Source organism: Acipenser ruthenus, chromosome 2 (assembly GCF_902713425.1).
Source record: "Acipenser ruthenus chromosome 2, fAciRut3.2 maternal haplotype, whole genome shotgun sequence".
Lineage (NCBI taxonomy): Eukaryota > Metazoa > Chordata > Actinopteri > Acipenseriformes > Acipenseridae > Acipenser > Acipenser ruthenus.
The window spans coordinates 68,778,617-68,796,020 of NC_081190.1; the positions used below are offsets into that span (position 1 = coordinate 68,778,617).

The 17,404-nt window shown below is 37.4% G+C and overlaps 1 protein-coding gene across 4 annotated transcripts in view; it reads right to left on the minus strand.

Annotated features, from left to right (window-relative positions):
* LOC117409386 (lipopolysaccharide-responsive and beige-like anchor protein) overlaps positions 1-17,404 on the minus strand; it is a 282,415-nt gene that overhangs the window by 207,433 nt on the left and 57,578 nt on the right. For all 4 annotated transcript variants that reach the window (XM_058999629.1, XM_058999623.1, XM_058999634.1 and 1 more), the window contains exons 22-30: positions 12,953-13,978; positions 12,365-12,534; positions 10,829-10,982; positions 10,229-10,409; positions 8,953-9,083; positions 6,701-6,808; positions 6,316-6,487; positions 5,665-6,091; positions 460-632 (exon numbers count right to left, since the gene is read on the minus strand). In XM_058999629.1, coding sequence (XP_058855612.1) covers positions 460-632; positions 5,665-6,091; positions 6,316-6,487; positions 6,701-6,808; positions 8,953-9,083; positions 10,229-10,409; positions 10,829-10,982; positions 12,365-12,534; positions 12,953-13,978 — 2,542 coding nt within the window. The remainder of the gene's footprint in view (positions 1-459; positions 633-5,664; positions 6,092-6,315; positions 6,488-6,700; positions 6,809-8,952; positions 9,084-10,228; positions 10,410-10,828; positions 10,983-12,364; positions 12,535-12,952; positions 13,979-17,404) is intronic.

A 17,404-nucleotide genomic window follows, 5' to 3' on the forward strand; every position in this document is an offset into this window, starting at 1 on the left:
CTACAGTTACATAGCAAACACAATATCATTTTAGATTTAATCTGCCGCTAAGTATTAGAACACCAAATTTCTATCTTTCTTGATTGTGCATGTATATATTTATTAGGTCAGTACATACTATTTGTTTTGGTGTATGGAAAGTCATGTGTATGTATTCTTCTAAAAGTTAGAACAAATACTGTATTTACACGTTGATTTCCTCCACTAACACATTTCCCTCATTAAGCATATTAACAACAACGATAAAAAGTAATGGGACATAAGGTTTTGAGTCCAGGACCTCTTGATACAAGAAAGCATTGATCCGAGAGCCAATACTTTAAATCAGTTCTGTCCCAACCCGATTGTTAGTTATTTGGAGACAAACGATAGACAAGATTGTCACTTTTTTAGCCGTTCAATCTAAGATGTCATGAACATACCAAATTAACCTCCTTCCCACAGCCATCACTAACTCACCAGCAGCGGGCTCTGTTGCTGTGCTCTGGGGAGGGTCCGATGTGGAGACCACGCTGACATTATTAACTGGGGTGGCAGTGGCAGCAGTAGCAGGGACTGGTGTGGCAGCAGTTACTGTACTAGCAGCCAAAGATGGAGCGCTGCCTGCCTTCTTGGGAGCTACCACAACACTCCTGAAACAAAATGTAAAGAAAATTAATACAAGGTAAGGTTGAAACAGTAGTTGATGGTGGTGCTATTATCAATGATTATTAAATAGATAATCATCTGACAGTCAGCTAATGCTAAAGCAGTTCTGCTGCTACTGAGATGTTTTGTTACGTTCTCTTTGATTTGTCTATAAAAAGAGATGCTGAGGGAGTGTTAAATGCCACAATTAAACTGGGGATCAGGAAATTAATTTAATTCACTGCCCCCTTCTACTCTATGTGATAGGACATTTATTTTAAATAGCCAACAAGCAAAAGCAGGCCGAGTGTGTGAGACAGGAACTGAACTAATTGACTGCCAAAAAACAATAATTAAAACTTTCATTATTGTCCAAACCCGATTATAAGGTAGAAAGAAAAAGAAAAACACAACAGACTATTGTTACTATATGGTCACATCCCAAATAATGTGTGTGTGTGTGTGTGTGTGTGTGTGTGTGTGTGTGAGTATGTATGTATTATTTGGGATCTGACTATTATATATTTTATATATAGACACACACACACACACTACAATACTGCCACCTCTTGCATTCATGTATTTAGTTCCTTGGTTTTTCATGTCAGTTCCATCAGCATTAACAGTAACCACTACATTAATCTCAATGTTTGGTACTTACAAAAGTAGTTTGAGACCTACAAAAGTAAGTTTCTGAAAAGCTGCCTAACCAGGTGTCAACAGACTGATCTTCGCTGTAAAAGCAGAGTACATAAAATAATACAAATGCAAATTATCCATATTCATTTATGAATTTATGGTTTGCAGTTGAAGTGCTAAACATCAAATCCTTAACACATCTCATTAAAATGAAGTTAAAGGCTCTTTTTAATGAGTTTTTTTTTTTGTACCCGTAACGATGCAAGAATCCTACTAATTAGGTAAATCTTTGCGCCAATGCATGCTGCACTCCCTGAGCAGTGCTTCATTTTAATTACCTAGTAACATTACCCATAACCCTAAATGTACATTCAACTGGATATTTACTTAATTATATCTTTTGCAGGCTCTGCTACAAAGGCATCCCATATGAATTCCTATAATGGCCTTAAATACTTACATTTGAAAAAAAAAGAAATAAATAACCCAGCTGAAGGTCTTGCTTTTGACTTCAAACATGCTTTTAACCCCACTTAACAATAGGAATGTGTTTTTACAATACTCTAGGTGAGGTGCATTATAATAAGCATTGGCGCATAACAGAGAAGTTTAAAACATCAACATTAAGCACCTGCAATCATGAGCATTTACTTGGCATAAATAGTTGGAGGGGGAAAGCAGCAAATACTTTCACTTCCTACTGTTAACACAACATTGATAAAATAAACTATTGAAATAAGATTAATACAACCACCTCCAATATAATGATCTTCATAAGAACTTTTGCCTTGTATTCACTCTAGTGATTATAAAGATTTGATTACACAAGCTATTGTGCTGGTATTTATATAATCTAATTTTTAATTTTTAACAATTGGACATTCCAAATTGGGAGAAAAACGGGGTAAAATCAATTGGCGACTATTGAATTAAAAAAAAAAAAGAAAGAATGATTTACATTATGAGACACTTAACTTTAAAGGTACTTGCTTACTCTGTATACTGTGAAGCCAAATCTTATTACCAATGTTCTTTATTTGAAGGAACAGAATCATAATTCTGTAACTATTAAAAGCAACTGGATTAAATATCCCAGTGTCATAAAAAACTGGTTTTCAATACAAATACTTTATAAAGCCATCTGAAATATTTTCCCTAGCTTGGTTATCTTCTAAGTGACCATTTGTCATCCATTTTTTTGAGGCTGGGGTGTGTGTGTGGGGCAGGGGGGGGATGTCCATCTGGTCTCATTATTTTTCTAAATTATTCAGTACAACATAAGCTATACTTAGATGGGTGTAACGGTAAGCAATATGCTGGTATCAATTAATCACTCATCAAGTAATCTGTCGTACAACCAAGCAATACATCAATGAATCTGGATTCGGGCCATTGGTCAATTAATTATTTAGAAGGTTAACCGATACTGTACCAAATGTGTCAACATATTGATGAGTAGAGTTACAGTGGCACTCAATTTTGTTCCCCAATCTATTTCCACTGAAAACATTAGGCACAGGTATTGGGCTGAAGGGTTTATTCCCCCCTTGTTACCTTTTTTTAAAGCATTAGTAGTTCCACTGTACAGTGCTGATTTTTAAAAAAGTTTTTAAGGTTACTGAAGTTATACAAACACAACTGGTGCATCCTGGGAGTTTGCTGTGGTCACGTGGTCTGACAGCTGTAAGATTACTGGAGTGATTTTAAACTGTGACACATGAAATTATTAGGTACCAGGAAGCAGCAACAAGCATTCGTCTAGTTTTGTCCGCACCTTACATGTTCCAAATTGAAGTATACAATACAAGCAAGGACCACAATATATTTAAGAGAAGGGGGGACCATTGAAAAAATTGCTAGCGCTAAAGAGAAGATAAAAAGATAAGACTTTGGTAAGCTAATTTAGTACAAAGACTACTAAACTGTGGTCTGCTTAAAAGTTTTTTGAATTCATAGCCCAATCATACAATACCGTTTAGGTTTGACGGAATTTATATCATTTAAATTTGACCTTGATAGCATATGGCGTCATGACAAAGTATCGTGTGCATTCCTAGTAAATATTAATATTAACTTCCCACCATACTTTGGGTAAAGCTGTGTTTGCCAGTATCAAACTACACAAAACACGCTGCCAAAACAAATATTATTTTGAAATGCAGCTGTTATGTTGCTGAATAAATAACACTTGTGATGGAGCTGTGTATTTATGCAGTTCAAATTCCTTGTTTAAAAAAAGATGTGGCTCATTAAAATATTTAATGGTTGCAACAGAACAGTTGGTTGGCATTTTTATCCTCGACAGGCTAGCGGACACATCCTGATTCAACAAACAAGGAGAATTAAACTTCAGTTGAATACAACAGGCAGAGTACAACAGCCTTTATTCGCATTTTAGGGCAAATAGTTGTGTTTTTTCACCTCCGCCTTACCTTATTATGAGGTTTACAATCTGACTGGTTCTCAGTTCAGTTGCTGAAGTATTGCATTTTAATAATTTCTTTGTTTTTCTCTTCTCGTTGAACAGAAATCATAAGGCAATAAATACATAAAAAGACATTTGAAGGTTTCACAAGTGCGGGTGTATTGATACTGACAAGTAGTGTAGATTTCTCTACAATTTAAGGCACTAATAAGGGTTGGTCCTGGTCAATACATGAAAAAGTGAGACCGCTGAAGACCACCAGGTCCTGCAGGGCATGACTCCGTAGAGGACTGTGCCAAAAAACCAAAGGCTCAGAATACTGCTTGGATGTATTGTAGTGATGGGACATTAAACAAAGGCCCTGTCTAGTGTGTGCTCATGAACAATCCTATGGCACAGATTTAAAGATAGGGTATGTGTGTCACAACTCCAAAACAGTAATTGTAATTATGAGCAATACATTTTGAGTATGCAGTTGGGAATAGTAAAATATTACATTTAATACAGCACAAGAGAGATTTGTTTTTTTATCGTCTGTTGGCAGGATTGTCAAGAGAACAAGATAGCACTCCACAAAAGAGTGCAGTTTTGTTTGTTTGATTTTTTTCACGTATTTACTATTTAAGTGTTGCCTGAAATCCACAACCTACTGGGGTTTGGTGGGAAAGCAGACTCAGTCTTAACAGCTGATGTACCAGACAAGTTGAGGGCCATCAAGATAAATGCTGGCACCTACTCACTGCCTGTGTGGATCCCTCTGTTAGATAAGAGACAGATTTCAGCATGGGAATGAAAGCACACACCTAGTTGTTTGAAAAGGGCTCCAGCGCAGGCAGACCTAGCAGGCTTTTCCTGCTTAGCTGTTACCCTATGCTTTCCAGCTAGGTTGGCAAGCCAAGGTTGATAATCCTTAAGATATGAGGAGAGTTCTGATTTCTGACAAAGCATTCCTCAGATACATGCAGGATCAGAGGAATGTCTTGAAATTCCCAGATTTTTTGAGCGAGTACTCCTTCCACAACATGAGAACAACTTTTAACAAGGTGCCTTCTCCCAAATGCATGTTAGCTCACAGTGCTTTGTGTCTGCCACAGAACAATATTTTAAATGCAAACCAGACCCAGTCCATCCTATAGCACATCTAGATGTCTGCTCCTACAAAGTCGCACTAAACTATTACTGCTCTGGTATTTCCCCAGGGATGAGAATTTATATTTCTAACTAAGGAGAGTTTTTCATAAAACCTCACAATCCATAAAGGATGCGATGAAAAAGCACATCTGTAAATAAAAAACTGACATTCTGAAAAGGAACGGTTTCCTGGAGCAACACATACCGAGAACATTTCTAGACTGTGCAGGCAATGTATGGTCAAACACATTTTTTGAAAATTGGTGCTTTAGTTTTATGTTGTTCAAATGTCCTTAAGCTAAAGTATAACTGCTTAGAATAAATTAATTTATTGTATTATTTTTTTGTTTGTTTAAATAAACAAGCATGACATGCTTTTCCAAGCAGGACGTCATCTGAGTAGGTCGTTTAATCTTGCATAAATATTTTGAAATTAGGAAAAGGGAATTCCTAATTATGAAGCTGTTAAGTAGTGATTTATGTATTTTTAATGACAGATGTTAAACCATCATTAACTGATATTACTGGATCTATATATGAAGTTTGGCTATTCCGCACTTTAGCATACTCATGCAAAGTCATATTAATAATAATGTATTAAAGACAAACCAAAAACAAATAAATAGAAACAGATAAAGAAAAAAAAGCAAATGGTTCAAGTAGAAAAGGGTTATAATTCCAAAAATACATTAAACCTAGTGGTTTATCTGATGACACTCTGGGACTGGGACTTATTTTTCAGATATAATCTCCATTAATCTGCCGTGTTAATGCTGCATCTAATGATATAAAACAAGATTATTCCAAGAGATACTGCATCTAGAGTTCATAAAAAGACTTACCTGTCAAACGATCTGAACTGTACAGATTTATCTGTTGCACCATCTCCTATAGCTCCTAAGAATGCTGCAGGAATGAGGGCTGGGTCGACTACCATTTCTTCAGCTGGCGTGCTGACCAGACTGCGAAGTATGTCCTTCACGTTCTTGCCCTGATTGGCAGCAGCCGCTGAAGAGGACATCTTGTTCTCCTGCTCTAGGGAATCCTGGGTTTTCTTCACCTCAGAGGAGAGGGTGGACAGCACCTCACTGACGGCATCGGGCCCAGTGATGACAGCCTCTGTCCTGGCCCCTGCCCCAGCTTCCACTTCGCTGGCAGCGATGGAGGCCTGCTCCTCTCCAATGCCAGAATCCCTCCTCCGTAAAGAAGTGCCATTCTCAAAATCAGCAGCAGCATGGGCATTATCCCCACCAGCACCCTTATCCAGCTCTAAAGAACAACAAAAAAAGGACATGTTAGATTTTATAAGACATCAACCACTATAACATCCACAAAGTATTTCCTTTAAAAAAAAAAAAAAAAAAGTCAAAAACATAAAATAAAAACATTATATATGTGGTCATTTTTGCAAGATAGTTAAAGGTTTGATTTGAACTAGTAACTGGCTACTATGTTTGCTTTTTATTTAACTGAACATATTATGCACTAGTAACCTATAGCTGCGGCCACATCGCTCCCGCTTTTGGTGCTCTTCACTGATTGGCTGCGTTGTGGAGGCTTCCTTTCATTCTGAGGTTCCAGGATGTCCCTGTACTTCGATACCATGAGCACTGAAACGAAGTACACTACAGCCAAGGCTAGAAACTGGGCCTGCTTGCTGTCCTCCTGGAAAAGAAAACATCAATGGTAGTGCACACATCTGAGATCTGTAAATATAGATCCGAGATCTGTAAATATAGATCTGAGATCCGATATTAAGTCATAATGCCATACAACACAGGCATCGAACCTACGCTAAGGGTTTATCTGTGACTCATCTGCTACTTTAACAATGAAAAAATAAAAAGTATTACAAATCAGCAGCTCTTGAGAACTTACAATATCTCTGAAGACCACGGCACGTAGACGGTTAATATCCATGTCTTGTAGCAACCGATCAAGATCTCTTATAGGTGAAATACCACCTGTGACAACATCCACTGGGCTCTAAGTGAAACAAAAACTTACCATGTCAGACAGTCTTAATACTAAAACATAATATAAGAGAGTGCTTTACCTTTATGTTTTGGCACATCCCCCCACACCCCATCCTCCTCCAACAAATACTTGGCTTTGTTTCCCTAATTATCATGTCATGTTTACTGTAAAGCAGCAGAGCACTGGTAAATTCCTCTTTCAAATCTCTTTAGATATACAGTTAATTCTCGTTAATATGAATTAAGGGACCAGCTACATTTTTATTTTTTTTATTATCAGTAATTCGTATTATCAGGACACAAATTGAATACTGTCCGTTTTTATTTAAGTTATAGTAACACAAAAACCAAATTTCAATTACAGAACAAGAACAATTTTAAAAAGTATACATTGCAAATTAACTGCACTTGCAATCTGCATGACACATTCTATTCAAGGGCATTTTTAAACCACCAAATCGGAAACGCTGACGACTTGCACCCACAGTTGTATTATTCTATTGCATCTTTTCAGAATGGTTGAGAGTTTTTGTGATAATGTTGAAATCTGATTTTTCTGTATGATGGTGCTTTATCCACGGCTTTTGTCTGCAAGAATATGATGCGTGGGCACTATAGCAACTCTAAGTGCATGATAGGATCTGTAGTCCCAACACAGCACTAAAACACTACAGAGGCACTAATCTGGATGAAAGTTAAAACATTTCCCAATATCCTTTACACTTAGCAGTAATTAGAGCGATTCGTTTTGTTCAAATTTTTCTTCCCTGGGAGGACTCCAAAATATTTCACACGAACAGGAAATTCGTGGTAATTTACAATAAACAATAAATCTCGTAGTATCAGGAAATCCGTCCAATCCAAGTTTATTTTAATGAGAATTGACTGTGAAAAAGTGACACATTCTCCACTATATTTTTCTCCTCCTAGTTTCAAAGATAAATGAGTAGGTAGGTTTTACCCCTTATCCCTGTTCTACTACAGGGTTATTAACAATTCTGCACAAGTGTTTTTTTTTTTTTTTTATAGAAGGTTATTGAATATAAAAGTTGACATTGTAATTGAGATATTTGTTTTAGACATTTGCTGAGCTACGAATGCATGGAAATACTTGACAGCAGGCTATTCAGGAAGGCACTGAGATTTTTACTGGAAGCAAGTATATCAAATTTAAAAAGTTCAAAAACAGGAGAGGGCTTGGAATTGGGTTTATACATTAAGGACTGCAGACAATGCAATCCGATATGGACTGATGAAATTAAGGGTTGCAGTTTTAGAAGATAAAAAAAGGGATTTTCTTTTTCATAAGCTTCCTCTCCTCCAGAAAAATATTCTTCCTAAGATACCTATGCCTAAAAGGATAGTACTTACAATTCACTAAGTGCAGCAATCCCATTAAAACAAGCTGTAGAACATAATCAATGATCGTATTTCTTTCCAGTTCACTTCTGCTGTGGAAATGAGCGTTTCGGAGAAGAAAGGCCCCCAAAGCCCTATACAGGGGCTTACTGTAAGTGGCCAAAGAAGGTGACTTTAAAGATCAGTGTTTAACTGTCACAGTATCCCAAAGGCTATTCGATTTAAATTAAATTTTTGATAAAACAACAATTAAAAGTGTTTAAAGGAGTATGATTAAGGGAGCAGCAACCACAGCTTTAAAATCCATTTTCTCGCCTCTTATCAGCACTAGCAATATTATCACTGGTTTCCTAATCTTTGTGCTGAAGATATGTTCTTCATATTTGTTTTTTTGCTTAATATGGGGATACACAGATATCACAAGTTCCACTATAGCTTAAGCTGAATTTGCTCTTCCTAGAACTGTATTACTTCCTGTGTTAGAATGTGTCACACAAACAGTCAGCCTTTGGCCAGAACATAGAAAATGTACCTTTATTACAGGACGTGAATGGTGCTAGGAAGAAGCTACAGTGTGATACTTGAAAATCTGTATACTCTAGCACATAACTAAGACATGTTCAGTGTCATTGGTTTAATGCCTTGCATAATAAGTCTAGCGCATTAACTTTCTAATCAAGCAGTGGACACAACGCAACAGGGAATGACCCATCTAGAAACCTTGATGTTCTTAAAACTTTAGATAATTTATTGCATATTCCAGACAATCTATGCCTGTAAGATTATTAGACTTGCCTGTGCTGGGGCAGATTTTCCTGTTCCCATTAAGCTTTGCATAGCTTTTTGTCCCCTGGCATTTTCCACACCAGGCTTGAAATGGGTGAGCTGCTGGCATTCCAAACAGTTTCTTACAGCCATTGCGCACACTGTCAAACAGAGGGGAGGCATTAGTAGTTCTATTCTATGCAATATGAAAAATCAGATTGGTCAAAATCATGAATGAAAAATAATAATAATAAAAAAAACAAAAATAGGCCTAGGTTAATTTCTTATAATTTATTTGCTTTTGTTTGTAGAAACAGAAGCAATGGCTCTCCTCACCAATATCAGCAGTTTGGGATTTCAATAATTGAATACGATAAAAAGGTGAGGGGGTGCTTAACATAATACTCTATGTGCCATGTATCCTTTATATCTTTAAATCACTTCTAGTAGTTTACTGCCATAGCAACGGCGGTTCAAATTCATAATCTGATGTATTGCATGCCATTTTTAAAGCACAAGGCTCCCCCCCTCCCCCCCCTCCCCCCCCCCTCATTTGACAAGTGACAAATGTAAACTCTGAAACGTTTAGATTATGGGAATTATTCTGCTTGGAATGTAGTAGCTTTTTCCATTAGAGCATTCATATATCCATTTATAAAGAAAAGTTAGAGAAACCTTGTTACAACATAGAAATCAGATTACACTGCAGCACAAGGAAAAGCATACCTCATAAAATATTAATTTCATAAAACCATGCTTCTAACAGCAGACTAGGGCCAGACTTCCATTTCACTATAGTTCCGTAATGGCCTAATATAAATTTAAAATGGCATCATGGCTTCCATTTAACATGCAAGTATACTTGGCACCATTCCGTTTTACTTCCTTTTTCATAACGTGCATTAAAAGAAAAAATCTCTATGTACGCCATTACACAAATGAAAGCACTCTGGTCTACTTGTTTATTAAACGGATTGTTATTCATAGTGTAGTTGACATGAGGAAATGAGAAAAACTTGAATAAAAAATGAATAATGTAGGCATCTGTAACTCTTTTATTCAGATATGTAACCTCAGGACTGTCACTGTTGCTCTAATGTAAATGGGATATAATATAACAGGCCCAGGGCTAAGTCCAGACCATTAGAAATACCTAATAAAACTACTCTACTTCATTTTATGAAGACAGTGAGTCATAACATTAGAAGAAAAGAAAAGAGTGTAACAAGGCTCCTGAGCTATTTAGAAATTTAGATATTTTTGAAAATGGAAACAAAGTGAGGAACAATGTTGTAAATGCTTTTACCCAATCTGAGGCACTGTCTCAGAATCCCTCCTGATGAGATGTTCTTTTCCGCCTCAATCTCGATGAAGCTAAGCGAGCTAGCAAAAATCAGCACATCTACAAGGCTAATCAATCTCTGGAGGAAGGTTACAGAAGCCTCAATGGAAAGACCCTGAGTTGTCTCGATGTTCTCTAATTCATGCTGCGAAGAAAACAAAGGGGCTTGATTGTTACAAGAGATTAGACATTATCGGCAGAGGGGGGGGGGGGGGGGGGGGGGGAATGGAGACAGTTATGTCCTCCCTCTTCTACAGCATAATAGCATCAATACATCTAACAGGTACATTTTCTCAAACGTAGGACATAAATGAGAAACAGCAGGAATGAAGCTGGTAGCAGCACAAAGCAGCACTATCAATTTAGAGGGTGAAATGGGAGTCGCATTATAAGAGAGAGCGATGGCCTAATCGAAGATAGATTGGTTTTGTTTAGGCACACTGCTTCATGGGGGTGGCGTAGCAGAGGTGGAGAGGCATGGTAGGCTTGTAACATCAATCCACCAAAACACAGAAACTCCAAATCACATCTAGACAGAAATCACAGAGGTATCTGACTACTTACTGTAGCAGAGGTGGCTGCTGACAATAGAGGCAAGATCCCACCGCAAGCCATGATGATGCTGTCTACCACTTGGGAGATCAGATGAACAGTGTTGTGCACGAAGATGACATTTTCGCTGCTGTTAACAAAATCCACCACCGTCTTTGTGGAATGACTGAAAATAAAATTGTGGTGTTAGTCAATCACAGAAGCGTTACGCTTTTGTACAGCTTTCTAAACATTACCTGTAGCTCTAATATTAGTCATTAAAAAAGGAAAAAAAGAAGAAAAAAAAGAAGAAAGAGATCATACTGTATGCATTTTAAGTACTTGAGAAATGTGTATTGCATTTAGTAGGGATACATTTACCTTTCCCAGACTCCATTTATCAGACCTACTGTATTTCAACAACATAGAACAAGTCCCATCAATAATACAACATTTGAAATGAAGAGCTAAAATGTTGTATCAACACACTGATACAACATTAAGCGTCTGTTCACCTGTAAACAGGTAACATAACAATAGTACAGAGGAACCCCTCCATTACATTCTCAAACCATTACAAATGCTGCAGCATTAACTTAAACCATTTAAGTGTAAACTTTAAGTGTATATCCTGTTTTGCTGTGCGGCGGTGATACTTCTTTTACAGGCAGCTGAGCACGTGCATTGTGAACCAACGCAAGTGTGCACGAGCATGGTGTCAGGAACGTGAACGCTTTCAATACATTCCTGCACTGAAATGGCTGTAAAAAGGGAAACTTAAAGACAAGAGACTGTAAAAGCTATGATGTGCTAAAATGAACAGCATTTTTTCAAGGTACATTGATAATGACTTCTGTTCAGTTTTCAGGTAGGCTAATATATTACATGTAATGTGTAGAGACAATGAAATGAGTACAGTAAATCATCTGCGACGTACATGCAACATTGAAGTAACAATTACTTCCATTTCATTCTTGAAAGTCAAAAGGGGTATTTTGTGAATGTGCATCACTGTGCATTGTTCACCACTTACTGTACATTATTAACTAATGGTTCTGTGTTTTCTTATTGAAGTAAAATAATGAATTGTTGGCGTGAATTATGTGAATCCTCAAAGAAACAGTAAATACTTAGGACTGTAGCAAAGTGCAGTTTTGTTACCGGTACAGTAATATTTTAGAATAAGAACTGAAATTGCAGATCACTAAGCTGCTTAAGGGTACACATGTAACTATTTGTGAAAAATAGGTTATACACTTAATCGTGTTAGGCTGTATCTATAACTTTTCTTATTTTACTGCACAGCAGTTTTACTTTTTTAAATTTCAAGAAAATACAGAGTCATTTTGTAACTTCCTAATTGCTGGACTAACGGTTGCTATCATGGCTGTTATTTGTTGTTGTTTTATTTTATTGGCAGTGTAGAATCTACAGTTGATTTTTTTTTTTTTTTTTATTCCCCTTACTATTTTATAGTCTCAATGACGTATTTGTGGATAAGGTACATTTAGATTTGAACTTAAAACAATCCACTGGAGCCACAGAGTAGCCCAGTTCAAAGCCACTCACCTTCTCCACATTTGTACATCAGTCTCAATGGAGAACAGCAGATCGGTGAGCAAGCGCTGGTGCATGTGAGACCACCTGAATTCAGGGATGCGAAACATTGTGGACCTTGCCGAAGAGTCTCTCCCCTGTCCACTAGAACCAGAGGCTTCTTGTTGTCCTTGACCAGACTCCTTTAAAAACAGAGCAAATACAAATCAAAAACAGGAACAGGTAACCCATTTGGTCCTGCTACCTGTAATCCAAATAAAAAAAAGCTAAGTTCATATTCTTGAAAATCATAATCAATCTGTGCAATGTACAGTATTACAGGAATAATAAACATGTGTTTATTAATATGTAGGTAAAAACATGGGTTTTATATCATTATGAAAGTAATTGTGACATACAAGATGGTGATCAAGTTGTTTGAATGTCCTGTTTTTGCTTGTCTAGTGGGTTGGTTGTGCAAAAACATGTCTGTCAATCATATCTACACAGTTTTTCTACTCTATTTGTTACAAATATAAAAGCAGACTTGGCAGTTTCAGGAAGACCAAATACATTTCTCACTTGAATAAATAAAATTAGCAGACCAGTCATGCAACTTACTGATGGTGAAGTTGGCTCTTGGCTTGTGCTTGCTTTCAGCTCCAGTCTTTCAGTGTCAGATGCCACACTTGAAACATCTAGTCTCGCTATCTTGATCTCCTTGGTCCTGGTGGTAGTAGAGGCTGTAGGGACGTTGGAGGTGCAGCTCTCAGCAAGACCATGATTTGCATTATTGCCACCATTAGCTTTTGTTGCATCACAGCTCTTGTCTTCCACCTCCTTAATGGACTGATTATTCACTTCTGCCTCTGTATGTACCTTCTCCACACTTTCATGCAGTTCAGACCCAGAGGCATCAGACACAGGTTCTGGTTGAATCAATGCGTCTTCAGGCTTTTCCTCATCTTTGGGTTGAGACCTGTCATCTTCTTCCCCTGTTGTGATCTCCACCTTCTCCGCTACTGGTGAAGAGTCTTCTTGATTTTCATTATCAGCCTTGATTTGCTCATTTGCAGAAGCCACATCACTGCTTTCTTCTTTCTGTTCTAAGTTGTCTGTTCCAGCAATTAAGTCCTCCAGTTTCTTAGAAGCCTCTGATGTAACCAGCTCCAGGAAGGCCTCTGCTGAGCTGGTTTCATCCACAGGGTTGTCTTTCAGTGTAAGCTCCACCAGGTCCTTGGGATCCTTTATAGATTCTTCCAGTGTGGGTTCCTCAATTGGCTTGTCACATTCCACTTGCTCTGTGGAAACCTCTTCTGCAGCTGGATATGAATCAGTCACTAAAGCAGATGCACCAGCAACTACTGGCTCTTCCATTTTCTCTTCCTCTGTTTTTGGTTTAGGGGTCAAAGTAGCATGTTCTTTGTCTTTAGCCTTAAGCTCAGTCTCTGGGGAAGGCACCACTTCCACATTCTGGCCCTGAACTGTTTTAGAAGAATCTGCTATGTTCACAGCTTCTGCATCGCTGCTGACACCAGAGATAGTTCTGATGAGGCCTACATTTCCTAGAGCAGAAGCTTCACTCCCTTGTCTTTGGTACTCTCTGAACATCTGAGCAAGGTTCTCTTTGTGTTGTTCAAAAGTAACCTAAAATAATTAAATCAAATAAAAAAAATTTAAAAAAAAAAGTTTAAATGTGGTCAAAACAGTCACAAAAAAAAAAAAATAATAAAAAAACGCAAAAAAGAACAACAACAGTTTCAGTAATTGTTGATAAAACACTGGGGAAACATAAGAACATATGAAAATGTACAAACAAGAGGAGGCCATTTGGCTCATCTAAGCTCGCCCGGTTCCTAGTAGCCAACTGATCTCAAAACTTTGTAAAAGTTGCGTCAAAGGATCCAAGTGATTCTACCTCAACAACCAGACTAGGTAACCCATTCCATACCCTCACCACTCCGAGTGAAGAAGTGTCTCCTTTGTTCTAACCCAAGTCTATCGCCAATTTCCTGGTCCTGGTTTCTGCATTGCGCTTAATGTATTGATTAGGATTGTCAACTCCTTTTAAGATTTTAAAGACTTCAATCATTTCCACCCTAATTCTTTGTTTTAGGCTAAATAGAATCAGTTCTTTCAGCATTTAAGCATTATATCTTTATAATTAATTCCTTTAAGCCATAGGATTAGTCTGGTAGCTCTTCGTTGGACTCTCCAGGATCACAATGTCCCTTTGGTACTGTGGTGACCAGAACTGGATACAGTACTCTAAGTGCGGTTTTACCAGTGTATTATACCCGATCATAACTTCCTTGGATTTGAACTCTACACTTTTGGCTATATATCCAAGTATTCCGTTAGCCTTTTTGACTGCTTTCCCTTACTGTCTGGTTGCTGACAGCGGTAAGTCTATTATGACACCAAGGTTTTTCTCATAGTGAACCTGTTCCAGTTCTATAGCTTTTTGTCTAAGCTTGAGATTGCAACTGTCATCATTATAGTAATGAAACTTAATATTAATTTAAAATTGATTAATTTAATACTGACACCAACTGTATCTATAGGAATTAGTTTTACTATCTTCAGAGAGCCCTTCGAAAAAGCAATAGTGTGTTTTTAAAAACTCATGGGTGATGGTTTGGGTAATATAAAACCAGAACTACTAGCAAGTCACTTTCATCCCTTGAACTGTATATTTCAGACCTAGAAAATAATGATACAACTGGTTTTGGATCTCCGATTACTTCTCACAAAGTCCAATAACATTACTGCCTCATTTGTCTTCGCTAAAACTTGAGACTGATACCCATCCTGTATTACAGATTTTGTACTTTTCAATATGAGTAAGTGGTACATTAATCAGAGGTACTGCGAAGACAGAAAGTCAAATTGGGATAGGAAAAGTTACCCATGTGCACCTTACAGTTTCTTCCTAAAGGCATTTGCATTTGTAACAGAAAACCTGATAATTTGCAATTAATTAGCAGGTATTGTTCTAAATTAGCTTGCTACAAGGGTAGTCATTAATCTTCCAAATCATTTGATTGCTAATCCATAGCTGTTTGCTCTGTGAAGAAAGCTTCTAAATGCACTACTAGTTAAAGACTTTTTTTTTCCTAACTACAGCATTTGCCATGTCATTAATTTTAACTTAATTTGACATTCAACATTTACCAATTAGCAGAGCAGGTATTTAGCATATAACATCATGCTGTCTTAATATGATCTCATTATTAAAACTATTACCTGCACAGATGTTGCAAAACTAATATTCAGACCTTTAACAGGGTTTTAAAAAAAGAACATCCAAGAACATGTGCTTTTTTAAAAGAAGCAAAAATCAGAAACTGGCACTGAATAGCACACTTTGCTATGCTCATTTTAGGTAAACACTACAGGCATAGTGTATTAAAAAGTACATAGAGCTAACAAAAACATTAGTCAATCTTACCAAATATGTATTGCTGTCACTTCATAGGGCTCACATTTTCAATAGAGACTTTGTATTTGATTTTTTTTTAAATGGTACTTAAACCATTAATGAAGAACTGTATTCACTGTTCCATGCAGATATTTTAATACTACATAATCACGTCCCTGCATTATACTTTAAGGGGTCACGTTATTATTATTATTTTTTTTTTAAATACATTGTGTGCCCAATTATTTTACCACAGATTATCTCCCCAATTTGGAATGTACAATCATTTCTTCCCCTCATCACAGCAATTCCCCACACAGCTCAGGAGAAGTGAAGGTTCAGTGGGCATCCTCTAATCCCACGACCGAGCCAGCTTCCTCTTTTACACCCAGGAACTCCAGAGCAGATGTCAGCGAGCTACCAACCTCTGAAAGCAAAGGCCAACCCTGCAGGTGTCCACCTTTGAGCTCACTGGGTGCCTGGCCAGCAGGGTTTGCTGTAAGAGGAGCAACAGTCCCGGATGGTTTTGCTTCCATAACCCTGAGCCAATGAAACGCTCCTTTCGGAATCCCCACCAAAGACCGCCAACTACGCACAGCCAGGATGCCGTGCTTTGACACACACTGCACACCAGGGCTGTGGTTTTACCAGGTGAGCAGCATCATTACATTTTTTGTTTATGAATTGCTATGAAAAAAATAACAAAAAAATAAACACAATACCGAAAAAAAAAAAAAAGAAAATGTGATGGGGAGTAATACATATTAGATAAGATTTACTGTATTTTTTTTGTTAGCTCTATGTTCTTTAAAAAGAAACATGTCTTGACCAAGCAGATGTATTTGAGCATTTTAATTAAAGCATGAACAGGGTTAACCAAGTGTGCCAAGAATAATACTGTTAGTTGGAGCCACTGAACTACTCTACTCTCACATACATACAGTACGAGTAGGTTGGCAGAAATCAAGACAGATCTGTCATAAAAATTCCAGCACAGATTAGCCACTCAGACCTCAGTGTCTGCAGTGTTGAGTTTGTTAAAACAGAACAGATTGACCAGCACTGATTCATCTTAAATCTGAGAATCTGAGAGAGGTGGTTAGTGCTTTCTCCAGACACAAAGAAAGACAGGAAAGTCCGCCCCCTCAATCAGATGAAGTGAAAACGCAAAACAAAAAGGAACCAAGAAATGAATTGGATCATTTTAAAGTGATCTCTCTTTTTTATTAGTAAAAAAATCAATAAAGGTAAATTAAACTGATTCACTCCTTCTGATCTCTATTAGTTGCACTAGGACCCCGTTCACACTACTGGGCTGGCTGCATATTTAGGTCTGCAACCCCCGTTCACATTTGTGGTTTAAGGCGCCTTTGTGCATTCACATATGTGACTGAAAAGCAGGCCTAAAATGTGGCGAATTGCTTTTTTTTTTTTTTATGGACCGATAGCCTGCACTCAGAATGGAAGAGCTACCGGGATATACAGCAATCGTTGATTTGTAGCAGATGTTTCTTAATAATATATATTTTTTCAATGCAGCACAGTAGCAATTTTATGGTATATATTAAAAACCTAATATTAGTGCTCCCTCCTAAGGAAAGACATGGCATTAAATAATCTTCAGCCACGCCTACTCCTAACAGGATTCATTA